Genomic DNA, 25,293 nt, shown 5'->3' with positions numbered 1-25,293 from the left:
CTCCTAATGACAGCCCAAGGAGATGGGTCCTATGATTATGCCCACTTTACAGATGAGGGAAATGAGGCTCAGAGGGATGGAGTGGCTGCCCTAAGATGGGACACAGAAGCAGGACAAGAAGTCCAGTCTGTCAGCCCCAAAGCCTGTGGTTTTAGACACCACCAGTGCCTGGTTCAAGACCAAGTCTTGCCCTTCCAATGTCCTCCACCAAGACGTTGTCAGGAGCCTGTTTTCCAGCCTGTGAGCAGACGTTCAGGGAGGTGAAAGGAAGTGGGAAAATAATGAACAAGACCTTGGCAGCCACACAGTTATGGGCAAGGGTTCTCACACACCTGATGCTGGCCTCCTAACACCTGTACTCACGCAGGGATCAGCATGATACTGTGTATCCTGTTCTACTTGATGCAGGCCCATGAGTACCTGCAGGAAGGCATGACCTACGAGCTGGGGTGCAGTTTCTACCTGGCATGGATCGGCGTCTTCCTCTTCCTGATGACTGGTCTGGGCCGGGCTGGGGTTGGGTTTGGGGTTTGGGCATGGGTTCAGGGAGGCAGATGGGGACTAGGTGGGACAGGGTTTGGGAGGGGGATGGGATTGCAGAGAGGGTTAAGTAGGATTGGACTGAGGAGGGAGATGGGGTTGGGGATGGGTATAGGGCTGGATGCACGGGTGGGGTTGGGTTTGGACTGGGGAATGGGTTGGGCGCAATGTAGAGAATGGTCCTGGGTTTGGGTTTGAAGATAGGGGTCAGGGACAGTGTTGGGGATGGGGCGGAGTTTGGGTATGGGCATGGATTTGGGATCACAGTAAGGGGTATGGCTGGGCTTGGGGAAAGAACCAGGATCAGGCTCGGGCTGGTGAACCTTGCACCTCAGCCCGCTGCACTCTTCCTTCCTTCAGGTTTCTTTTCCTATCTGAACTACATGAACTTCTGGTCCCTCCTGGCGATCCAGGCCATCTGGACTTAGGGCACAGGAATGACCCTACCTCCCTGCCAAGGAGCCTGCTCACAGCTCCCCACCAAGTACCTGACAACCCTGCTCTCCAGCCTTACCCACACTGAGAGTCTCTTCCCTTTCCAGTCGCCTCTGAATATTCCTCTCCCAACTCAGATTAATAATCTGTATTTTCAAAGAATCTGTGTTTTTCACCCAGAATGTTCTTTGAGCTCAATACCTCGAAGTGTACTTGGGAAGTGGCAGGCCTCCCTGGGGCCATCCCTTGGGCCCTCTGGGGAGAGGGGCAGGTGTGGGAGGGACTCAAGGGGAAAGAGACAGGAGGCACCAGCACACAGAGCAGGTTCCTGATTCCTGCCATAGAGATGGTGCTCAGTCAGTGTTTGTCAAATAGCTGATGCTTTTAAGCCAAGCTCTTTGGGCTTCATCCTTCCCATCTGTGACCTCCAATAATTTGCCCCTCCCAAGGTTAATTCTCTTTGCACCCACACTTCCTCCTGCCTTTCCCAACAGCTCCTGTCACTGTCTCCATTCTTCTCCCCAACTCCACCCCAAAACAAAGCTGTTCTTTTTTTCACTTAAAATTTTTTTTTCTATGGGGTCCCATTCCTTCCTTATTTATTTATTTTTAAGGCTGTCATAGGTAGCCAATCTTTGCAGATGGTCTGGGGCTACGAGTCATTTACTAAACGGGGCAGGGTTGAAACTCAAGTACACAGTTATATCAATGTCTAGGTCTCCCTGCAGGGCCCCCGCCTGGGGGGGGTCCCATTTATCTCCCTTTCACACAATGGTTAAGGAGGCAGGTTTTGAATCTAGTGCAGCCACTGACTCACTCTATGACCTGGGAGCAAGGGGTTGAACCCATTTGGACCTCAGTTTCCCCAACTGTAAAATGGAGATAATGGTAGTCTAGTTGTTCCTCTGTATCCGAGGGGGATTGGTTCCAGGACACGCCCCCCTCCCCCGGCTTCGGATAACAAAATCCAAGGATGCTCAAGTCCCTTATAAAAAATTGCAGAGTATTTGCAATTTTATACAAGGGATGATGCACATCTTTCTGTATATTTTAAATCATCTCTCAATTATAATATGTAATACAATGCAAATGCTATTAAATAGTTATAAATATAATGTAAATGCTATGTAAATCGTTGCCTGGGCACACGGCAAATTCAAGTTTTGGTCTTGGGAACTTTCTGGAACTGTTTTTTTCCCCGACATTTTCCATGCGCAGCTGGTTGAAATGTGCACGTGGAACCCGCTTGTGGGGAAAGCCAATGGTACTTCAATCTAGATAGAGTTTAGGCCATAATATGTGCTCTCTAAGTGTTGTTACAATAATCCTTCCTCTTGTCTCCCACAGAAGGCTCTCAAATGTGCTCATTTTTAATAAGAAGTGAGCTGCAACTATGAGCCAGACACTGGGTCTATAGGAGTGGTCAAACTAGACACAAATCCTAGTCTTTAAGGAATTGACATTTCGGCAGAGAGGCAAAAACGAAAACAAAAACAAGCAAAAAACCCATGTCCACAGAAAGATATGTGAGAGGATAAGAGCTATGAAGAAAAATACAGGAGAGAAAGGGTGACCAGTCTGGAAAACAGAGGGCCTGTTATATAGAGTGAATGGGTGGGGAGCTCTAGGCTACGGTGACATCTGAGCAGAAACAGGACTGAAGAGAGGAAGAGGGCCATGGGGATAGACTGGATGGGAAAGTTCCAGGCAAAGACAATAGCGAATGCAAAGGTCTTGAGGTAGAAATGACCTTGGCAGTTCCCAGGAAGACCAGGGAGGCCACTGTGCTAGTGTAGCCTGAGCAAGGGAGACAGAAAGGGGAGACGAAGGCAGAGAAGGAGCAGGGACTGGGTCACTCTGGGCCTTGTGGGCTACAAGGAAGACTTTGGTTTCCTCTGAGTTACGCAGGAGCCAGTGAAGGAAATGTCTCATTTTAAGAGCAGAGTTCAGGTCTCTTCCTTTTACTTCAGACCACAGGCTTCACGGAGGAGTCTCTTCAGTAGAAGGAAGAAAACAACCCAAACGACCAGGGGGACCAGCTAAACAAAATATATTCTATTCACACAAGGGAATGCTTTGCCACTGTTTAAGGGATGAGGTCGCTCTGTGTACTGATGTGGAGAGACTATTTATGGGACAAACTAGAGTGGGAAAAAAAGCATCTTTATCCATAACACGCGCGCTCGAGTATCCATAAAGGAAAAAGTCCACACCAAACTGTAGACAGTGATGATTCTGGTCAATGGGTTTGAAGTAGTAGAGAAGTTACATTGTTTTATTTTTGAAAAAATTGTTACAATCATGTCACTTGAAAAGACACCGGGGGGGGGGGGTAGGGTATAGCTCAAATGGTAGAGCGCCTGCTTAGCATGCATGAGATCCTGGGTTCAATCCCCAGTACCTCCTCTAAAAATAAATAAATAAACCTAACTACCTCCCACTACCCTCCAAAAGAAAAGACACCCAGATTTCCAACCCTGCCAAGAAGCCAAGCCCCCAACTCTTAGACAATCCAAACCAGGGGTGTACCCCAAATCTGGCCCCCAAACAGCCCCAGGAGTCCAGGCCTCCTGCCCCTTCCTCAAACCTCCAGCCTCCGGTCCCGCCCCTCCCCCTCACCGCGCAGGCTCGGCCTCTAATTCTGCGCCACGCGACTCTTTCCCAGAACGCCCACCTGTCAAACTCCGTACTGGGTCCGGCCTCCCACTCTGCGGCTGGGACGTCGCCGGGGCCTGCCCCGCCTCTGCAAGCCCAGCTCGCGCCACTGCAGTGCTGGAAATTCCAGTTGCTTCCCCTTCTGGCCCCGCCCACACCCGGAAGGGGGCCTTCCCCTTCATGGCCCGCCTTTGGTGCTGTTCACAGAATTGCCTGACCCTCATGACAGGAGAACGGGTCCCAGTTTTTCCTTGCCCCTTTTCTCCGTCCCCAGGGACAACATCCCACCGTCTGGTCGGGAAGATTCTAGAGGAGACAGGTAGTATTCCCTTCCATAAGCACCGAAGCGGGGTTTCCGACACCGGCGTATGTGCTGGACGCCTCGGTGTGAAGCCCGGTCTGGCGCCGGGGGGCAGGCCGCTCGCACGGCGCGCTCTATAAAGCAGGACACGCTGCAGCCTGCACACGCGGTGGGGAGAGCGAGTGTGAGGTGAGCATTATTTTACTGTTGGGTCTTTTCTGGGTTTTGCGGTGGGGTGTGCGTTGGGACCTGGGTCGTGCGTGTCGCGTGGTGCCCAGGACTGCAGCAAGGGCGGCCACTATGTCGCGTGGGCCGAGTCTGGGCCCAGCTAGCCTGAGTGTTACTTGCGGGGCGGGCAGTGGCGTCCGGAGAGGGTGGGGGCTCTCTGGGGGCGCTCAGGGGGTCGGGGAGGACTCCTGCCGCCGAAGCGAACCGAGGCCCCCAGGGCTAGTTCCTCTTTCTCTGCACCGCAGCCTGGCTACGCCATTTCTGCTGCCCACGTCGCAGGGCTCCGCCATCTTGTCCATGTCGGGGGCGGGGGGTGCAGGCAGGGGGCTAGTGACATTGAATATTTCTTTGTGAAGTTTTCCACCCCCTTTCTCGCTACACGTACTCTCCTTAGGAAATCGCTTTTGTATTTTTGATTCCACGTGGCTGGCATTTTTGTGCAGCATAGAACAAAGCCTGTGGGAGAGGTAGAGGCAGGATCTCAGGAGTTACTAAGGAAGAAGTGGGAGTGAGGTCTTTAAGTACTGTGTTGTTTCCGAGAACTAGATAGAAGTGGTTTTAGGAGAAAGCTAGTGAGGCCTTTGTTCACTTTCAGGAATTATTCTCACACGGCCACTCAAATATCAGAATTTTGAAATCACTTAGAACCTCATAGTTTTATTAAACGTCAGTCCTGGGGCTGATCGGTCCTAAGATCTTTTTGGACATCAGTTGCTTGACGCCTGAGCAATGCAGCGCCCCTGGCAAGGAGAGCCAGCCCACGAGCAAATAGCTGATTTTCTGTCTCCCCACAGCAACCCAGCAAGAATCCCTTCTGAGTTTCTCCCTTCAGTCAACCGTCTAGAAAACTGTTGAGTTTACACTTACTCTTGCCAAGTCACAAGTGGAATTTCTCGTCCATTCATCTTTGGAGTGCGCCCTCTTTTGCCATTGTCCGATATATCCCTTTTTCACGCCCTTTTTTCCTTTTTATTTTTCAGATCCTCAAACATACGGGGAAACAGACATGTTTAATAGTTACAACATTTCACCAAGTTTGCTTTTTTGTCCTTAGTGTTCTGAAAGTATATTTCTTATTTCATCCAAAATAGTTAATACTTGTGTCTCTAAAATAACGTTTTTCTAGGTAATGACAGTGCTGTTGTCACCCTCAATGAGATTTGTTCCTTAATGATACCATCTTCTATCTGCTTAGTGCTCATAGTTCCTAAATCATCTCCAAAACGTCTTTCGCAGTTGACTTGTTCAAAAACGGTTGTGCTTAAGGGTCTCTGGTCATTGCTTACACTGCTTATATTTTAGGTTTCTTTTTCTCCCTTTATTCCCCCACAACAGGCTCTCCCAAGGGATTTGCATCTTAGCTTTCGCTGTATAGAGTTAGCAGGTACAGCCAGTGCTAGAAATCTGCAGAACTGAGACAAGAGGAGTAGTGAGTAGTGAGCAGGGTCTCAACATGTAATGGGTTTGGAGACAGTCCCTTGTGGACCTGTGAGACTGGGGAGGTGGGGGCATCTTGGTGTCTCCATAGGGAAAGCTGTGGGCATTTGTACCCTCCTGATGGTTTTTTGTGTTTCTCAGTCTCTAAGTGCTGTTAGCTTGGCCTCTGTTCCTGAAGGTGAGTGGCCTTGGGATCTGGTTGCAGAGGGACCTGGGCTCCAATGATGTCCAGCACTGGGCTCTGATCACCCCTGAGGACACAGTGCCCCCCAAGGACCTTTGACACCTGGGGATCTGAGGTGCCCTGGTTTTGATGTTCTCTGGACCCCCAAACTGTTTCCTCTCCCACTCTCACCAAATCCTTCCTGTGTTACAGGTGTGTCTTCAAGCTGAGGGGCCACCCACCACCACCCCATCTTGGTAAGACCCCTTATGCCTACTCCCTGACCCACCCAGATCTAAAATAACTCACCCTTGTTTTCAGTGCCTTCACATCAGATACCTCTGGGACCTAATTTATATGCCAGCAGTCATGCTTGGGATTTACCTAGCTCTGCTGTTCTTGGGCTTAGAGGTGTTAATCAAGTGATTGCTCTCCTGAGCCTCAATTACTCTGCCTGTAGAGTGGGCACAACACATCAGGAACAGATGGGCCCCTAGGCCTCTGTGCAGTTGGGTGGGGGGTAGTGATGTTTCCTGCCTTCACAGGTGAGGGTTGGATAAGGCGAGGAGTACATGGGCTGTGGAAGGGGAAATATATATGGTCATTTCTCAGTGTCCATGGGGGATCGGTTCCTGGGGCCCCGTAGATACGGAGGGTAATGTGTATGTATTTGGGTTTCAGGGAAAAGGACTAATCAGAAAGCTAATTTTCAAACTCAGCAGAAGAAAAGAAACAGCAGGGCTGGAAGCATTATCACTCTTACAGTGGGGAGCGGCAGCGGGTGTAGACTGAATACAGTGTCGCCTTCAGCAAAGATTAGGCAGTTTCCCCATGAATCATATCTCTATAAACTGATACAGTTATTAAGGTTACCCTCAATTTACACAGTAGCCATTGTCAAAGGATGTGGTTTATCTGGAGAATGTTTCAGGAGTGTTTCGAAGAGCTAAATCATCAGATAAGTTGGTATGTGTGTTCCCCAAAAAGAAACAAGTGTTCTGAGCTCTAGGAGGCTTTTTCTCTGTCCCTTGGGTGTGGGGAGCGAGGAGGATCATGGCTCTGGTGGAACAGTCCTGACTTCTCAATAGAGTCTGGACCCAAATCTCCATTCCCATTAATAAGGTTGATTTCTGATAACAGATGGGAACGATTGTTTTCTAAATACATAACAGAGAGAACAGAAAGGGTATTCTCTGAGGTTCTCAGAGGTTTAGACTCCTGCCGACAAGCACCTTAGGGATGAGAGCTGCGTGCTGTGAAGGGTTAGCTCAGAATGCAGCTCATCAGAGTGTCTTTCTCGGGGGGCTCATCTCTCCGTCCTCTGCGGAGCTCTGAACCTCATCGCGGACTGAGGAAATTTCCGGGGAAGTGTGGATTAGGGAGGGGGCCCGTTGGGCAGGGATATGTGAGGGGGGCAAGGAGAAGCAAAGCAAGACAGCAGGATAGGGAAGCCCTAAGGGACACGTAACATCTATCGATTTCCGAGGCAGCGCTGTCCAACAGAGCTAGCAAGATGGAAACGTTCTATGGTCTGGTTGGGGGAGGGAGGCAGTTTAAGGGCACTGGGACCCCCATGATGTCCAGCACTGGGCTCTGATCTCTGGTGAGGACATGGTGCCCCCCCCCGGGACCTTTGACACCTGGGGTTCTGAGGGGTCCCGCCTATAGGGAAGGGTGGATGGGGGCCATGGTTTCCCTGCACCCCACCAACCCTCTCTTGGATCCCCCACCCTTTCCTGTCTGCAGGTGGTTCCTTCAGGAGTTGAACAGCCTGGCCATCCCTCGGTAAGAACAGAAGAGAGTCCCCTTGTTAATACCATAGTAATCATTAGACTTACAAGATTCTAAATTTATCGTTCATTAAATCTATAGGGTTAGCTCAGAATGCATGGTAATAGGTCCTGGGTTCGATCCCTGCTGCAGAGATGGTTTGGGGAGGGTGGTAAGAGATGGTGAATGCAGGAGGGGCTAGGATTAGAAACAGGCCAACCCAGGGGTGGGGAGGTTAGGGGCTTTGCAGTGAGGTGTGTTCAGTCAAGGCTCCTGAAGGGGCCATATTTGGGGACCCCCATGATGTCCAGCACTGGGCTCTGATCTTCTGTGAAGACACAGTGCTCCCCCAGGACCTTTGACACCTGGGGATCTGAGGGGCCCCCAGCTCTGTGGAGGGATGGGTGGGGGCTGTGGTTGCCCTGTGTGCCTCCAACCTCCTCTTCCCCACCCCAACTCCTTCCTTTCTGCAGGTGGTTCCTCCAGGCGTCCCAGAGCGCCACCATTCCTCTGGGTAAGAACAGAAGTTCTCATGAATGCCATAATAATCATATTTATTTTATAGTTAACAAAATGTAGAGATTATGGGGAGGGTGTAGCTCAGTGGTAGAGTGCATGCCTAGCATGCAGAGGGTCCCAGGTTCAATCCCCAGTACCTCCATTTTTTTAAAAAAAAAAAAAAAGCACCTAATTACCTCACCTCCCCAAAGAAATATTTTTTAATAAATAAAATTTTTTTAATGTGAAATTATATTTTTTTAATGCTCAAAAAAAGAATAATTGAAAAAAATTTTAATGTAGAGATTATGGTAATAGTATAAAGGCAAATGCTGAGCACGTAACTGACCCGGCACAGTTCTAAGCACTGGATTCATTTAATCTTCACAGTAACGCCATGATGTTGGGGGTGGGGGGAAGCTGCTACAGGAGCAGCTGGTGTGGGGGGAGCGTTGCATTGGGACATCCAGTATCAGAGCGCCCATGATGCCTAGCACTGGGCTCTGATCTCCCATGAGGATACCGTGCCCCCCAGGACCTTGACATCCGGGGGTCTGTGGGGCCCAACTCCAGGGAGGTGCCTGGTGGCCGGGTGTGTGGGGCTATTTCTCTGTGCCCTCCCTGCAGCACCCGTGGCCGCACCCCTCCCGGCCTCTTCCTGTCCCCCAGCTGGAGCAGCCACAGCCATGGCCGAGAGAGCCCTGGCGCCCACCCAGGTGGGGCGGGGCGACCGCTACTACACGTACACTGAGCTCCTGGCCATCGCGCGGCGCTTCAGGCAGAACCCCAATGAGCTCATGATCACCTGGATCCTGCGGGTGTATGACCAAGGGGGCCCAGCGCTGTCCCTGAATTCCGGGGAGCTGGCGCTGCTGGGCGACCTGACCAGTGATGCCGTCTTCAACTACCACTGCAAGGCCCTGCGGGGTGGCTGCCGAACGCTGCTGGCCTGGCTGCTGCAGGCCTGGCGCCAGCGCTGGGAGTCCTTCCTGCACTTCGAGGCCACTGAGCTGCCTTTCCGGCCCTGGACCACCATGGAGGAGGGCATCCAGCTGGTGCGCGAGCTGGGCATGCTGGACTGGATCTACCGAGAGCCGCCCCTGCCCAACGAGCCTGAGCGCCCGGCGCCCGAGGACGTGCCCTTCACGCAGGGCCTGCAGCGGCGCCTGCTGACGGCCGCTCCCTCCGAGCTGCGGCTCTCGCTGGTCAGCCTTCTGGTCAAGGGCATGACGGTGCTGGAGGCGGTGATGGAGATCCAGACCATAGCCGATGTTGGCCTGCTCTGGCGCCAGAGCCAACCTGGCCGCACCAAGCTCATGCTGGGGCCCAACCCAACGCGCAAGGACCTCATGGGCTGGCTGCTGAGCCACGGCGTGCCCAGGGAGCGGGTGGACAAGCAGCCCACCAAGGTCCTCCTGGAGCTGTACATCAAAGAGGCCAAGCGCAGCCGCAGCCATGCCGCCTACGGGCTGGAGGAGGAGCAGCCCCCGCCTCCCCCATACTCTGACCAGGCCAGCGGAGGGGACCCGCCAGTGCCCGTGCGCCACGACTAGGCCCCAGGGTCCAGCTGGTTCTCGGAGCGGGGCAGGGAGGCTAAATCCCAGGCGAGCCAACTGGCAGGGAACAGGGACATTGGAGGGGAGGCCCAAAGCCTCGGCAGGGTCTCCTGTGTGCCCCTGAATGGACTGAGGGACGCCCCTGGCCACCCTGTGGGCCTCACTGGCCAGAGCTGGAGAAGAACGGCTCCTGGCCGAGAGCTGCCGCAGGATTCGGGGAGAGTCTGCTACATTTCAGTCTGATACACTTGAGCCCAGTGGGTGTCGGGGGGTTGGTACCCACCGCTCTGCCACCTGGGCCCCCAGAGCACTGCAGGCCAAGTGGGAGAGCCCGAAGCCCACGACATGGAAGCACCTGGAAGTTTGCACACTTTCTCGAGGCTTGTTTTAAATGCAGTATTTTAACCTGTTACTTTTTCAGCGTAGAAGGGGTTTTAGGGAGGCTCTTTCCCCCCTTTGTGATGTCTTTTCTCTTGAGACCTTTTTTATGCAAGGCCTTTTCTCTTTTAAAATGGAACTTTGCCCTTTGCTCACCTGGGGAAGGTGCAGCCTGTTTCTTCCGGTTCCTCTAGCTGGGTGTGTGGCTGGAGTGTCTGCTAAATGCCTGGGTGAGGGGTGCTGGGGCCCAGAACCCCAGCTTTGTGGGGATGGACAGCCCTGGCAGACAGTGCCAGGCACCCATTAAACACCTCGCATGTCCCTGTGTGTGAGCTGTGGTGTTTGGCTGGGTTCTGGTGTGGAGCTGGAAGGAGAGCCATCCCCCAGTGAGGCCAGGGTCCCCAGGCACAGATGGACAGCACCCCCAGTGGTGTCCCCATCTCCTTAGCCATCCCAGCAGTCTGCTGAGGGAAGGGCTGCTCAAAGCAGTAGGGTAGAGGAATCAACTAGAACTTTCTTTGGGTCTTCTGTGTATCTATAAACAAGAGGCTCCCCCAGGACCCGGAAGTGCAGAGGGCATTCCTGGGGTCCTGTGACCGTCACGCAACTCCCCAGGCAGGCAGGCTTAAACAGGTACCAGTGTGCGTGTACGGATGTGCAAATGTGTGTGTGGAAACACTGCACAGCAGTGCAGGAGCGCACACGTATATGTACATGCACGTGTGTCACAACATGCACACACTCAACTGCCTGTGGCTTCCAGGCCAGGCAGCCCTCCCTGCCTTCCCCCGACGCACACAGTAAGTCACAGAAGCCAGGGCAGCAGGTGACGAACAGATGTGTTGGGATCCAGTGTGTGTTGTGGGGAAGGGGTGGTGCCCGATCTGGCTCACACGGGGCCCCCCCAGGCCCGCAGGCAGCCTGGTCTCCAGGCCAGCAGACCCAGCCCCACGCTGAGTGCTGCCAGCACGGCCACAGCCCCAGCCAGCAGGGGCACTGTGGTGGCTGTGGGGAGAACACGGGGGTGTGAATCTCGAGACGTGCACCCCCTGCTGCCCCCCCAGCCCCGAGGGCCGTCACCTGCAGGAGTGGCAGGCTTCTGGGAGCCATGGCAGGGGATCCCCTTAGCCGGGGGCCGGGCAGGGGCTGTCAGCTGGCGGAAACGGCCTAGTGGGCAGGGGGCTGGGCACCCGGGGAGGCTGAGGGTCAAGGGCAGGCCAGCAGAGTCGTTTCGGTAGAAAAGGGAGACGGTGGCATTCCTGGAGGAAGAGAAGAGGTGGTGGTACCCAGGCCCCTTGCCTTCCCCTCTGCTGACTTTAAACCTGGAGGAGGGTAGCTAGATGGAGAACCGGGCTCTTGATTCCTGCTTGTCAACCCCCTGTTGCCACCAGCACCCTCCCTGGAAATTCCCCCTGCAGGCCACGCCCTGCACCTGGCATCCCAGCCCTCCTCATGAGAGTTCTGTCCCACCCACTGGAGCACCACCCCCTCCTCACCCTGCGTCGTCCTCCGGGTCCCCGAGGCGCTTCCGGAACTCAAAGCCGAGGCAGGCAGCATAAGGGGGTGTGTGCCCGTCATAGAGACCCAGGGCCCCCTGGAGGGCCAGCAGAGTGCTGTCGTGCTGCAGGCGGATCCAGGGCTGAGACTGGGCTCCTGACATCTCCCCTCTCCTGAACTCTAAACTTGTGCATCCAGATGTCCCTTAGACCCCTTACGAATAAACGCGTGCACGCGCGCGCACACACGCACACCTCTGCACCCTGGAGGGAGCCACCAGTTACAGGTGGTCATTTAATAAAGATTGGTCACATAGACACGAAATATGATTGGACAGCTCAATGAAAGAGCCTGTCCTTTCAGAATAGCTGAATTCTTGTCCATAACACCATCACCTCCCACCTTCTGGATTCCATACCTCTAGTGATATGGTCTGAGAGTATGGTTTGGAGATGGGAGTTACTCCAGGCATTAGGCTGAGGTTCCTTTGGGACCACCAGCTCTTCCTCACCCAGATCGCTACCCTCCTATCCTGGTGAGCATGTGGCACTGCCACCCTTCCCGAAGACTCACAGCTGAATACATCACCATCTTGAGTGGCAGCCCCAAGCGCTGGACTCGTGAGAAGTTGGCAAGGATGGCATCCAGCAGGACTCCTGAGAAGAAGCAAGACACAGTGCTAAGACCTCCCCAGAGCAAGGTGCCTCGGCCTCCCAGCCTCCCCACCCCACGCCTCACCCCCAGTCAGCTGGGCCTTCTCTGCTGCCCGGGGTGGGCCCACGTGGGCCCCAATATCCAAAGCTGAGATCCGGGCTAGCGTCTGCAGGACATCTGGGGAGGCCCAGGATGGAAGGGGAAGACCATGGGCTTGCTGGGGAGAGACAGGGAGGGGAAAACGTGACCACGACATCCTGAGCTCTTCCTGTTCTCCTCAGGCCCTCCCAGTGCCCAGGCTCCCCCATCAGCCCCTACCTGAACCCCTCACGGGCTAGGTCTAGTAAGAAAATATGGTGTGGGCATGAGCGATCATGAATGAACCAGAGTAATGACCATCATTCCGCAGTCCAGAAGCCCTTATCTGAAACCCTTGGGGCTAGAGCTGTTTCAGAATTCAGACCTTTGGGGTTTTAGAAAGAGCCACGGTGAGGATACCGTCCACCTCATAACACATCCAGTGGGATCTAGGGCAGCCGCTTTACACGTGCACGTTGCTACTCCCACCGTGCAATTAGGACCATTCCCAAAAAGTGGGGTAAGCGAGGACTACCAGCATCACACCACTCCAGGTCAGCTCCTGCCACCCAAGCTTTGGTTTCAGGCGTTTTTCCGATTGCAAAACTGGGAAGGTGGAATTGCAAACACAGCGCCAAACCTTCCCGCGGGCCTCACTGTGTGCCGGGTGCATTTCTAAGCTCATCACGTGAACTAACCCGTTTCGAGCTTCACAGCAAACCAATTGTACGGGTGGGTCAGCTGAGGCAATAAAGGTAGGTGACTTTCCTGAAGGAATACGGGTAGTGAGCGGCAAAGCTGGGATTGGAATCCAGGTGCCCTTAATGACTTGGTGGGTGGGCAGGGGCCCACCTGGCAAATCAGAGTGTCCAGAACCTTCCACGCCCTGCGTAGCGGCTCCCCAACCAGCGATAGCCCGGTGAAGTTCTCCAGGCGGGTCAAGAAGTCCTGGAAACACGGAGCTGGGTGAGGCCAGCAGACCTCCACTCCCCTTCTCATCCCGCAGGCCCCGCCCCGCTGGCCCCGCCCCCGCCCCACCACGCAGACCCTGCTCACCGTCCAGCCCTCTAGGGCGGTCTGGTACTCGGTGGCCTCAGTGGCCTCCCTCAGTAGTTCATGGTATCGGGGACAGCTGCGCATGGGGAACCTTAGCAGCTAGAGGAAACAAGTTCAGAGGGGGCAGCAGCGCGACTGGGCCCGATGGAACCGGGGGAGTCGGAGCTGTGGGGCCCTGCCTGTGGTCCGCCGTCAATCCCAGGTCTGGCTGCGCAGTGTGGGGTTAGCGGCTCACCCCATCAGGACAACTCTGCCCCAGGGAAGGTCTTGCTGCTCTGGTTCTCAGGAGCCACCCAGCCAGGCCCTGAGCCTCCTCTCTGAGCTGCTGGCCCTCTCCATCTCAGGGTCCCTGTCTCTCTCTCCATCCCTGCCACCTTCAGGCTCTATCCAGCCCCCTGACCTTGTCCTCAGCAACCGGCACCGTGTGCACAGGGATGGGCTTCCAGGTGGCCTCCGAGCGCCCTGGGGCGGCCTCAGGGAACAGCCCCGCGAGGTTGGCCTGCGCGCTCTCCAGCGTCCGGTCAAAGTCTGTGCTGCGAATGTACACCTGGGTGGGGTCGGGAGAGGGCAGGCCAGGGGACCATGGCTGGGGTCAGAGGTCAGCTGTAGCAGCAAACCAAAAGCTTCAGATTCAGTTCAGGGTCAAAGGTCAGGTGTTAGGGGGTCAAAACTCAGGGCAGGTTCAAGGGTCTGGCCTTCAATGTGGGAATTTGGGGTCAAGGGTCAGAGGTCAGGGTCAGGAGCTGTTGGGTTGGGGGGGTCAGAAGTTGAGTGGACATCGAGGATTAAGGAGATCAGTCAAGTCAATGAAAGATCAGAATTGCTGGAGGAAGGTAGAGGTCAAGATGAGGGCGGGTCGGAGATCATAGGGTCAGAGTTCAGTACACAGCTATCTGGGACCAGAGGTCGGAGGTCAGGAGGAATGATCCTAATTGGAGATCTGTCAGGAGACACTGGAAAAGATAGGAAAGAAAAGTCAGATTTGATGAAAGGTAGAGGTCAAAGGTTGAAGTCAGGAGGGCAAGTAGAATCTACGAGGGTCAAAGACAGAATCAATCAGGTTCCAGAGTCAAAGGTCAGAGGGTCTGGCTGGAGTCTGTGGGAGTCAGAAAACAGAGGTGGAGGCCAGCAGAAAATGAAGTCAGAGTTGATGGAGGTCAGAGGTCAGATGTGACTCAGGTTGAGGTGGAGTCCGTGCTGTGTGGGTTGGTCAATGGCTCAGGAGTCAGAGATCAGACGTAAGGTGCAGGTGAGGTTGATGGGGGTCCAAGGCCTGAGGTGGAGGCCACGGGAAGCACTGCAGGCAGTGGGGGTCAGAGGGGGGCCAACACGGCAGTACCTCCTCCCGCTGATATTCGGGGCTCAGAAAGGCCTCATAGCGGCTCCTCAGGAAGCGGCCCAGCTCCAGCTGCTGGCGGACCCCCTCCTGGGGACAGAGCAGACTCAGCAGACCCCTCCCCACCCGGCCCCACCCCTTGTCCCCATCCCCAGCTTCTCACCCCGGTCAGCTGGCCCAGGCCACGCGGCCACAGGGTGGATGCAACCTCCTTGTGCGGGTCGGTGGGGTAAGAGGCCAGCGGGGCCCGGTCGCCATGGCGGAAGACCTGGGGAAGGGACCCGGTCAGGGCTGACCTGGGGGATGCGAGGGGCCGGGCCGGGGTGGGGCACCTCACCACAGCCACGAAGACCAGGGGTCCTTCCGACAGAGCCTGGGGCGGCAGCAGCAGCGGCAGCAGCAGCAGGAGGGGTCCTGTGGGGTGGCCCCGAAACCCTGGCCCGGCCATTTCCACACAGCCAGACGCTGAGCTCAGCCCGCTGTCTGTGCCGCAGCCCCACCTGCTCATTACCCGGCCTGAGCCACCCCCCCAGGAGAGCAGGTCCCAGCACGCCTCCCCCTGGAGCCCGATCCCCCGGGGCCTTCGTCAGCCTTGGATTAACCCATGGAGTAACCCACTTCATCTTTACCGCAACCCCAGGAATCATCTATCTGATCATCACCCTCTCCATTGCTCAGATGGAGAAAGCGAAGCACAGCGCGGTTAAGTAATTTGCCCACAGGAACACGCTAGTGAGCAGCAAAGCTGGGATTTGAACCTGGGCGCCCTTAAACTGGGCATAGAGGGAGGGAGAGACCCCTGCCCCTGCCCCACATTCTAGACTCCTCCCTCCCCATGCCACCCATCACCGCTGAGTTGGTTCTTTTCCACACCCCTTAAATACTGGGGCTCTTTGAGGCTCTCTTGGGCCTCCTGGTGATTCTGTCTTCTTCCCGAGCCACCAGCAACTGGCGAACCCACGTGGCCCAGCGATCGGACCCCTACACCATGGAGTTGGACAGGTTGGGTTCAAATCCCAGCTTTGCCGTTTATAAGCTGTGTGACTTTGGGCAAGTTGCTGCACCTCTCAGTGTTGTAGTTGCCTCACTCATGAAATGGAAGCACAGTCTGTACCTCAAAGAGGTGCTTTGAGGATGAATGAGTTCAAATACATTCAGCCTTTAAAACAGGCTTTCGCAGAGTGACTGCTCAATAGCGTTAGTTATTGATGCCAGGAAACAAATTTCTCTAAAGTTTCGTGGGTTAGGACAGTAGCCATTAATTATGCCTCACAGTTTTTGTGGGCCAGGAGTTTGGGAGTGCCTTAGCTGGGTGAGTCACATGACTCACGTGGGCTGCAGTCATGTGAAAACTCGACTGGGCCTGGAAGAGCCACTTCCAGGCTTACCGATGTGGCTGTTGGCTGGAGGCCTCAGCCCCTGACCACATGCACCGCCTGTAGGACTGCTTGAGCCTCCTCACAGCATGGCCACCAGCTTCCCCCAGAATGACTGAGCCAAGAGATAGCAATGTCTTTTATAGCCTCACCTCAGAAATCACCCTCTGCCGTTTCCACCACGTTCTGCTGCTTATACAGGTCAGCCCTGTTCCACGAGGGAGGGGACTTCACGGGGCCTGAAGAGCAGGAGGTGAGACTCTTTGGGTTAGGGTTAGGGAGGCTGGCTGCATGGTAATGTTCTTTAAATAAATTAAAGATGTCTTGTCATAGAAAACAAATTCATGGTTACCAGGGGAGAAAGGGTGGGGTGGGAAGGCATAAAATGGGAGTTCCAGATTTGCAGATACTAACTACTGTATATAAAATAGGTGACAATTTTGTACCTTGTTGCACAGAGGAATATATCCGATACCTTGTAGTAACCCATAATGACAAAGAATATGAAAAGGAATACGTGTATGTACGTGTATGACTGAAACATTATGCTGTACACCAGAAACTGACACAACATTGTAAATTGACTATACTTCAATTTTTTAAAAAGATATCTTGTCAGCCCACTTCCTGAGTCCCCCTAAAATTGGTATGTTGAAACCCTAATCTCCAAGGTGGTGGTATTAGGAGGTGGGACCTTTGGGAGGTGATTAGGTCAGGAGGGTGGAGCCCTCATGAGTGGGATTAGTGCCCTTATAACAGAGAACCCAGGAGCTCCCTGGCCTCTTCCACCTCATGAGGGCACATTGAGAAATTGGCCATCGATAAGCCAGGCTCTCACCAGGCACCGGATCTGCCAGTGCCTTGATCTTGGACCTCCAGCCTTCAGAACTGTAAGAAATATATTGGTGTCGTTTATAAGCCACCTCGTCTGCGGTATTGTGTTATAGCAGCCTGAACAGACTAAGTAAGACAAGCCCCATCTCGCAAGGTCCTTGACGTAATCACCTCTGCAATGTCCCTTAAGCCACGAGAGGGAAATACTCAGAAGTTCTGGATTAGGGTGTGGGCAGCTTGGGGCCGTTATTCAGCTCACCACACAGGAAAACACGAGTGGCTTTCTGCACCCCTCTTACCCACTTCTCACCCTTCCTCGTCCTGCTCTGTGCCCTAGAGGAAGCCTCTGTCTTCAGCTGCGTCCTGGCCCCCCTGCTCTCGGGGTCCCTGCTGGGGTCAGCCACTGATGGAAGCAGTAGCTCCAAGGATGCAGGGCCCTGATGGTAGCGTAGCTTCCTCCGGGGCCCCTGACCCTTGAGGTTCTGGTGACATGGATCTCTCCCTGCCTTTTGATCCCTAGGGGTGTGTATTGACCTGCTAATAAACGACCACAAGCTGGCTGGCTTAGACACCAGAAACTATCGTCTCCCAGTTTTGGAGGCCAGAATTTCAAAATCACGTTCTCAGAAGAGGGGGGTGGGGAGAAGGAGGGTAGAGCTCAGTGGCAGAGCACATGCTTAGCATGCACCAAGTCCTGGGTTCAATCCCCAGTGCCTCCATTAATAAATAAATAAATAAACCTAGTTACCTCCCCCCACCAAAAAAATCCTGTTGCTAAAAAACAACAATAATAAACAAACCAAAAAAGAAAAAAGAAGAGAAAAACTCAAGGTGTCGGCAGGGTTGGTCCCTTCTGAGGGCTGCAAGGAAGGAGCTATTCCCTGCCCGTCCCCAGCTTCCGGTGTTACTGACAACCCTTGGCTTATAGAAGCATCAGTCCGGACTTTGTGGTCACGTGGCCTTCTCCGTGTGTCTGTTTCTGGGTCTCTTCTGGGACACCAGTTATGACCGGATCTTAAGTTGATTTACATCCACAAAGACCCTATTTCCAAATAAAGTCACATTCACAGGTAACAGGGATGAAGACTCAAACCAGTCTTTTTGGGGGACTCAGTTCAGCCCCGACTGGGTGGTCACAGCTCCCCGATTTTGCTAAGCCCAGTGCTGCACTGTCCTGCCACCTCTGAGCATGGACCCTGCATTGGACTCTCTCCAATTAAACCCTTTTGAGCTGCGTCTGCTGCTTCCTGCTGCAATGCTGAGAAAGAACACCCTTCCAGATTTTTAAATGCACATTTTTTCCATATGTGTACTTTTTTTACACAAGTGAGATCACAACTCACGTGCAATTTTGTAACAATCTCCTCATTTTTGTGTCAATAACACTTTCACCTCATCTATACCCACTCCTTTCAGAGGTCCCTGATATCTCCCCAGATATCTTTTACAGCTGGTTTATCCAAACCAGAACCCAGTTCAGGGTCACCCACCAAATCTGGCCGTATGTCTCTTATGCATTTGTTTAAATATAGCGAGTCCACTTGCTTTGATTTTGTTTTGTTTTGTTTTATTTTGTTTTGGGACAAGGACTTGGAGAGACCATGCCAGTTGCCCTGTTGAATATTTTGCCTTCTGGAATTTTCTAGTTGGTGCCCAAAGGTAATAGGCGATTCTTATCCTTTCCAGGATTTGCGTTGTATAAAGTCACTGGGAACGCGGGATTAGCAAATACGGAATCATTGCTGCTGGGGAAAATGTGTGTGTGTGTGTGTGTGTGTGTGTGTGTGTGTGTGTGTATCACATGGATTATAATCTTAAATCCTAAAAAAATACTCATTCTGGTAGATTCCTTTTTTTAATTTTATTTTACAAACTAGGAAATTTGCCTAAGGCCACCCCACTCGCAGGTGCCAGAGCTGGGGTTCAAACCCATCCCACTGGCCCCAGAGCGGGAGCTCCTCACTGAGCACCACCTGCTCCAGTCTCCGGCCTCTGGACCTCCCTCTGCTGAAGATCTAAAGCCCGAGAGCAGAGAAGCATCACCTTGATCGACCTCAGCTGGGAATGTGCACCTTTTGAGACTCAAAATTTTAGCACTCCATGCAGAGATGGAACTGCGGAGAAGGAGGGCTGACAGCCCTTGCTCCGCTGCCCTCTGTATCTCAGGTAACCTGGAAGTTAGTTCTAAAGGTGTGATGGACAGAAAGAAACATAGGTGTCTACAAAACTGTCAGGAGGGCTGGCTGAGCAGAAGTCAGGGGCCGCTGGAGGGCTGTGGGAGACAAGGGCGTGTCACTGTCCCTGTGGCCCAGAGATCAGGAAGCTGCTGCCTTTGCCACGATTCCTACTGTTACAACTGCTGCTCCTGCCCCCAAAACTGGCAGCCAGGCTCTGGGATGCTCAGGTTAATCACTGCTACGTCTCTCCATCTTGTACTGGAGGAAATTTTGCCCAGGCCACTTCACCTGCTCTGCTGGCCTCCAGCCTCCACCTGCTCTGACATATTTCTGGCACCCAGAGCTGACCCCCTCCCTCCCCTGCTCCCAGGCCTCCCATGGCTCCCCAGCACCCTCCACAGTGGTGGTGGGGAGGAAGGACAAACACTTCAGTGTAGGGTTGCAGGTTTGAGCTCTTTGATCTCAAATGTCCCATCCCAAGTTCAGATATCCCCCTGTGACATTCTGCATGCCCCTTCACCCAAGCCTCTGCCCCAGGGTCCCCTCTACCCAGGATGCCCTTCTGTCATCACCATGGCTGCCATTCTGGTCTCCCGGGCAACCCCCTCTCAGGTTCTGCTGACGGATCTTCCTTCTCTGGCTGAGAGGTCCAGGAAAGGGAAAGGGAGGTCAAGCAGCTCTTCAGCTGAAACCCATGGCCATGAACTTTCAGGAAGTGAGGAGGGGCCCAGCAGGGGGAGGGAGGCCCCGGGCAGGGGTCAGGGGGAGGGAAGAGAGGGAACGGGACCTGACCTCTGACCCCTCCACCCAGAATGTGACCCTGGCCATAGCCGTATTCACCATCCTCGCCTCCATCTACTTCTTCAACAAGGTGAGTGGGAAGAGGGCAGAGGGGGTAGGCTGGAGCTCCGTTGATTTGGCCTTCATTTTACCATATTGGCTGTCTCTTTCTCTCCCATGTTTCTGTGTATCTCTCTGTCTCTTTTCCTCTCTTAGGCTCAACAATGAGAAGACACAAGATCCCTGATCCAAGAGCCCCGCCTCTTCCTGGACCATGGCTCTGGCCTCTGAGACCAAATAAATGTAACTGAATCAGCACATCCTGCTCCGTCTCCCCACCCTAGCAGGCACACAGCCTCAGGCCAGCTCTGTCTGAGGGCCAGGTGTCTGGGTCAGAGAGAGGAGGCCTGGACTCCCGGGTCTGGGGAAAGTAGGGGCAAATGGCTGGGGCTCTCAGGTTGGAGGCTAGAGCCTAGAATCTGAATTCAGTTTTGAGGGATGAGTAGGAGTCTGTCAGGAACATTTAGAGACGGGAAAGGACAGTCCAACTTTGGGTGCAGGAGCACAGAGAGGAGAAGGAGCAGGGCTGACTCACCACCTGCTGCCAAGACAGCTGCTGTGCGCTTCAGATTTGTTCCTTAACCTTGGTCCAGTGGGCCCCCAAAGGCCATAGCAAGGACACCCTGAGATCAAAGATGTGAATAGAATTTTCAAGCTGCACAGGGTCTCTGGTTGCCGTCTTCATTGCTATATTGTATCCACACATCTTCCTCTTTTCTTAGAAAACTCCTGTTCTGCCTTCAATACCCACCGTAAATGCTTCTTACTGTAGAAGTATCCAGACCTCCAGACACACAGTCAGTTACCTGTTCCCTCACTAGCCACCTCCTACCCACTCCTTGTCTCCCCTCCCAGTGGGTGAAGTGCCCTGGGTGACACCCCAGCCTTTGGTTGAGCTTCATCCACTTTCTGATCAGATAAACAGTTTCATTTCAACTCAAGAGCTGAAAAGGCAGCCTCTGAGTAGGGTCACTGAACATCCTGGTTTCCCAGGAAAGGCCTAGCAAATTCTAATTAGAAACATATTTATAGCCTCAATATAACCTTGGTTTGCAGGTTACAAATATTTGGAGCCAGTTGTTTCAGCATAATTGACAATAGCAACCTCTAATTCTCAAAAGCAGTCTCATTTGGAAGATAGTCTTACTTATAGGAGACCTTGGTTGCAAAACTAAGAGTAACCACACGGGAGCGGTGTTGGACCATGTTCCCAGACAGAAGTTGGCCTGCCGGGCTCCAGCAGGGAAGCTGGTTTCCCCAAAAGCAGAATTCTGAGTCAAGGGCAACAGAGGGGTCCTTGAGGCTTCGTCCCCTCTCCCAGACCTTTCTCTCTCCCTGGACCATAGCCCTGCCCCCTATCTCTGTCCCCCAGTCCTCACAGGAGTCGTTCTACAAGCAGAGCTGACCCGTACTTTTCAGCTCACAGCTCCCCACAGCCCCTCTGGGACGAGTCCCAGCCTCTCAGCAGGGCATTGGAAACTGCGTGTGACCTGATGTCCTCCAGTCTTTTTTAAAAAAATCTCACCCACCTCCTACACCCCCTGTGTAGCATATCCTTAACAACATATTAGTCAGAGGTAGTGGGGGGATAAACCACCCCAGTGCCTTTGCACATGCTGTGGCTCACAGTCTGAAGTGCCCTTTCCCACTTCTGTTTTGTCAGCTACCCCTGGAAGGCTTCCTATAATCAGATGGAAGCTGCTTGCCTATCCTGCCCTCCTCCATTCCCACTACCTTCCCTCCCACCCTTCCTGGCTGTGACTGGGAGCATGAGGGTGGGAGTGCACAGAATAGGATCTGACTCCTGCTGAACCCCAAGCTTGGGTCTTGGCTATTCATGTTTGTAAAACAAATAAACACAGAAAAAGAAGTCGGTCTTTGGGTCCCTCCTCCCCACACCCACCTCCAGTGTTTTCAGCCATTTCGTGCTGGGTTTTTCAGTCCCCTGGGAGCACTCAAGGTTGCATTTGCACAACCACAGGCACTTGAAGATGGACGGTGCTTAGCCCGCTGCCTGTGGGAATCTCTGGGGAGCTTTTGAAATTCTCAGAGCCCTGGACCACTTAAACCACGAAGCCTGGGGATGGGGCCTGGACATCGATTGGATTTTAAAAGCTCCCCCAGAGATTCTAATGCACAGACAGGTCAAGAGGCATCACTGTAATGCGTTTTCCAAAGATGGGAGAGATAGATTTTCCCCCTTGGAGCTCAGTGCATTTCTGAGGTAGCTCCATGGATACATCAAACGACTCAGAACATGGAGCAAAAATTAACCTTTAGTTTGGAAACGTTTGGCAGTTTGAAATCCAACAATGGCAAACAGCATTTCCCAGGGGCAGGGGGCACCGGAGGGATGGTTAAGGGGCATGTGCATATTTCAAAAGGCAGCCAGAGAAGACAAATGACTGGTGTCCTGGGGACTCAGAAAATCCGGTAGCCCAAGTGCTGGCCCGTTAATCAGTTCCACCTACGGGACAAAGGCATCCCGCTGTGCATGAGGCTTTCCCGGGTTTAGCTCTGAAAGTCCCATCTCCCAGCTATTGTATTGCTCTGTCCCGGGATAACTGGGGTGGTTGGTCACCCGCGTTCCAAATTCCTATCCCCTGTCTATCCTGTCTTTAGATCCAGGTCCATGTCCGTCTGTCTGTCTCTCCCCACTCGTTCTCCTCTTGTTCAGTTGGAGACTAGTTCTGTCTCCATCTCCTGCTGGGTCTTTGTATCTTTTTCTGCCTCGTCTCCCACCTGGTCCCTCCCCAAGCCTGACCTGTCCCTCATCTCCTCTCCCCGCCTTGGCCTCCGTCTGCCACCGCGTCTCTGTGACTCCATCACATCTGTGTTGGCGCCTGTTTGACCCTCTGCACATCTCTTCTTCCGCTTTGCCTGCTTTCTCTCTGGGTCCCTGTCCCTTCTCTCTGGTGGCCGCCCCCCTCTCTACACCTCTCTCTCTCTCAGCATCTCACCGTCTCCGAAGTTTGAGGAGATAGGAGACACCCCTTCCCATCCCCCAAAATGTCCCCAACCACCCAGGAATTTCCCTTCAGGTCCTCACAGTATGCCTGGGGCTTCGTCCTAGGTATCTGATCCCACCCATCTCCTCCTCCTCAGACTCCCCCCAACCTTGGCAGGACCAGAGGGCCCTGCACAGGCACTGCCTGAAGGCTTGGTCCCCGCACACGTAGAGCAGAAGGTTGAGGCAGCCACTGGCCCCCCCCAGGCGAGCCCCAGGGGTCTCAGCAGCACACAAACCTCCGTCATGTCTAGCCCGGCCTCTCGCGTCCCCAACCACAGCAACAGAAGCAGCAGGTGGAAGGGGACTGAGCAGAGAAGCAGCACGGCCCCTGTGGCCCAGGGCATCCCCAGCAGCCGGGGCCTCCCTGTGGGCCTTGCCAGCTGCAGCCTGGCCTTTGGGAGGCCATGGAAGATGCGCTGCTCCCTAAAAAAGCCAAACACCAGCTGACTCAGTGCAGGGCTGGAGGGTGGGTGGGGAGGCTCCCCACCGGGCTGAGCCTCTCCCTTGCTGTCCTGTTATAAGGGTCCACTCTGTTCACCTGGCTCCCCAGGGCTCTCAGGGCTGGCGTGCCCAGGACCAGCAGAAAGAGCCAGAACCCACCGCCCCAGAAACCTGCCCTTGGGCCACACGGTGCTTCAGCGCCCAGGTGGGCTGGAGCACAGAGGTCTAGTGGTCGGTGGCCGTGCGGGTCAGCAGGCAGCCGCTGGCCTAGAAGGTGAGGAAGGCGAGGCTGGGATCCGGGTGGCAGAAGGTGTCACCCAGGGGCCAGCCAGAGTGCGTCCAGGTGAGGGTCAGTGGCAGGAGGATGGTGAAGGCGGCATCGGTCAGGGTCTGGTGGCCGAACCAGGTGACCGACAGAGGGGAAGGCAGGAGAGGTCCTGCCACTTGGATCACCAGGCTGTAGCTGACCGCCTCCAGGAGGGAGGAGGTGAGGGGGGCCAGGGAGTAGAGGAGGAAGAGGGCAGCCCCCAGTGGGCACAGGGCTCGGGCAGGTGATGGCTGCCAAGTCTCCGAAGGGTCCTCCGTGGGCTGAATGGTGCTGTGGGGACCCCACAGGTCTCCAGGTTAGCAATTCCCATCCCCTCAAACTTCTCCTGGTCCTCCATCTCAGGGACGGCCTCACCATCCACCCACACCTGGGGCGCTGGCCCTCCCCATCCTTCCCCTCACCTCCCACAGTCTCACTCTGATCCTTCTGCCCTGCCGCCTCCACCCTGTCCGCATCACCCTGGCCCAGCTCAGGCCTCCACCTCACCTGGCTGGACTCTCAGCCTCCTCCTGGGCCTCCCTGCCTCCAATCATCCTCTCCAGTCCATCTGAGCCACGGCTCCAGAGTGGACCTGCCCCTTCCCCTGCTCACAGGCCTCCCATGGCTCCCCAGTACCCCTGGCCAAAGTCCCAGCCCCTCAGCCTGGGGTGGAGATCCTGGGTGGTCTGGCCCACTCTCCCCTGCACCCCTTACCCTGTCCTTATCATCACATCATCGCATCAAACCATTCCCAGAAATAGCCTGTCGCTCCAGTTCCATGCCCTTCACCCCTGCTGTCCTCCTGCATTCTCTCAGGAAACCTGTATCCTTCAAGGACTGCTGGGTCCTGGCTGTGCTAAGCCCCACGAGACGGCTACTCTTACCAGCTCCACCTTTCAGACAGAGAATCTGAAGCTCAGCAAGGGACAGGCACTTGCTCAAAGTCAAAGCAGGCAAAGCAGAGACCCAGCCTGGATTTGCACTCACACCTGGGATGGGAACACAGGGGGTCCTGCTCTGTTCTCAGACCTCAGCTTACACATTCTGTTCCCTCGTTGTCCTGAGCTCACCAATGAGTGGGAGGCAGGCGTCTTCCAGGGTGTCTGAGCAGGAGCTGGCAGCCTCATCTCCCCTCGAGGACCAGAGATGGGGAGGTGTGGGCAGCTCACAAATGGAGAGAAATCAGAGGGGCCACCACAAAGGGTCTGAGCATGGGCCACACTCTCCCCATCTGTGGCCTAAAGGATTAGCTTGTTGGCCTGGGTGCTGTCTTCCCATCGCCCCTCCCACCCCCCACCACCCCAGGATAAGGTCTGAGCCCTTCAGCCTGGCATTTGCTGCCCTCCCTGTGGTGGCCCCACCCACATCACCAGCTGCCTAGCTTACCACTTCCCTTCCTTCTGCTCTGGAGTTCCTAGAACAAGCCACTTAGTTTCATGCACACATGCACACACTCAGCCTTTGTCCATGCTATTTCCTCATTCTGGACCACTTTGCCCTATCACTTCGGCCAACAAACTCCTACTCATGCTTCAAAACCCAAATGAGGGCCACCATCCCCAGAAACCCTTCTCTGACTACTGCTCACCTGACTAGACTAATCAAATATCACCTTCATTGAATGTAGGGTCTCTGAGACGGGGTTCGAGCTAAGCCAAGGGCAGGAACTAAGTGTTAGCAGTGTTCTATGACCTTCACATGCACCATGTTAATTTATTCTTCCAAG

General features: G+C 54.3%; 3 protein-coding genes and 4 non-coding genes across 11 annotated transcripts in view; 5 read left to right on the top strand and 2 right to left on the bottom strand.

The window, feature by feature from the left end:
- LOC116154650 (uncharacterized) overlaps positions 1-3,827 on the bottom strand; it is a 33,856-nt gene extending 30,029 nt beyond the window's left edge. For 4 of the 5 annotated variants that reach the window (XM_064489851.1, XM_031457153.2, XM_064489852.1 and 1 more), the window contains exon 1: positions 3,650-3,827. In XM_064489851.1, the coding sequence (XP_064345921.1) occupies positions 3,650-3,812 (163 nt within the window). In that variant the 5' untranslated portion in view covers positions 3,813-3,827. The remainder of the gene's footprint in view (positions 1-3,649) is intronic. The other variant, XR_004138572.2, reaches the window with a different exon arrangement.
- Positions 3,828-3,861: 34 nt separating this feature from the next.
- LOC105100226 (Friend virus susceptibility protein 1) lies at positions 3,862-10,282 on the top strand. Its single transcript, XM_010993224.3, has 5 exons — positions 3,862-4,120; positions 5,973-6,016; positions 7,506-7,544; positions 8,003-8,043; positions 8,655-10,282. The coding sequence occupies exon 5, from the start codon at positions 8,714-8,716 to the stop codon at positions 9,578-9,580; it is 867 nt and encodes a 288-aa protein (XP_010991526.2). The 5' UTR covers positions 3,862-4,120; positions 5,973-6,016; positions 7,506-7,544; positions 8,003-8,043; positions 8,655-8,713; the 3' UTR covers positions 9,581-10,282.
- On the top strand, positions 5,810-5,901 carry LOC116155019 (small nucleolar RNA SNORD88). The gene has a single exon (XR_004139053.1). It is a non-coding gene; the product is annotated as a small nucleolar RNA SNORD88 (small nucleolar RNA).
- LOC116155018 (small nucleolar RNA SNORD88) lies at positions 7,325-7,418 on the top strand. The gene has a single exon (XR_004139052.1). It is a non-coding gene; the product is annotated as a small nucleolar RNA SNORD88 (small nucleolar RNA).
- LOC116155020 (small nucleolar RNA SNORD88) lies at positions 7,822-7,913 on the top strand. Its single transcript, XR_004139054.1, has one exon. It is a non-coding gene; the product is annotated as a small nucleolar RNA SNORD88 (small nucleolar RNA).
- LOC116155021 (small nucleolar RNA SNORD88) lies at positions 8,503-8,592 on the top strand. Its single transcript, XR_004139055.1, has one exon. It is a non-coding gene; the product is annotated as a small nucleolar RNA SNORD88 (small nucleolar RNA).
- Positions 10,265-15,030, bottom strand: ACP4 (acid phosphatase 4). The gene is made up of 11 exons (XM_031457107.2): positions 14,920-15,030; positions 14,746-14,850; positions 14,586-14,672; positions 13,647-13,793; positions 13,247-13,345; positions 13,043-13,138; positions 12,197-12,329; positions 12,032-12,114; positions 11,458-11,582; positions 11,042-11,220; positions 10,265-10,966 (listed from the first exon to the last, which is right to left on the bottom strand). Exons 1-11 carry the CDS (start codon positions 15,028-15,030, stop codon positions 10,851-10,853), a joined length of 1,281 nt encoding a protein of 426 aa, XP_031312967.1. The 3' UTR covers positions 10,265-10,850.
- Positions 15,031-25,293: the final 10,263 nt, after the last annotated feature.

The sequence above is a fragment of the Camelus dromedarius genome, chromosome 9 (assembly GCF_036321535.1).
Source record: "Camelus dromedarius isolate mCamDro1 chromosome 9, mCamDro1.pat, whole genome shotgun sequence".
Taxonomy (NCBI): Eukaryota; Metazoa; Chordata; class Mammalia; order Artiodactyla; family Camelidae; genus Camelus; species Camelus dromedarius.
Note: the sequence above shows the minus strand (reverse complement) of the source record. Positions and strands in the feature narration are given on the sequence as shown.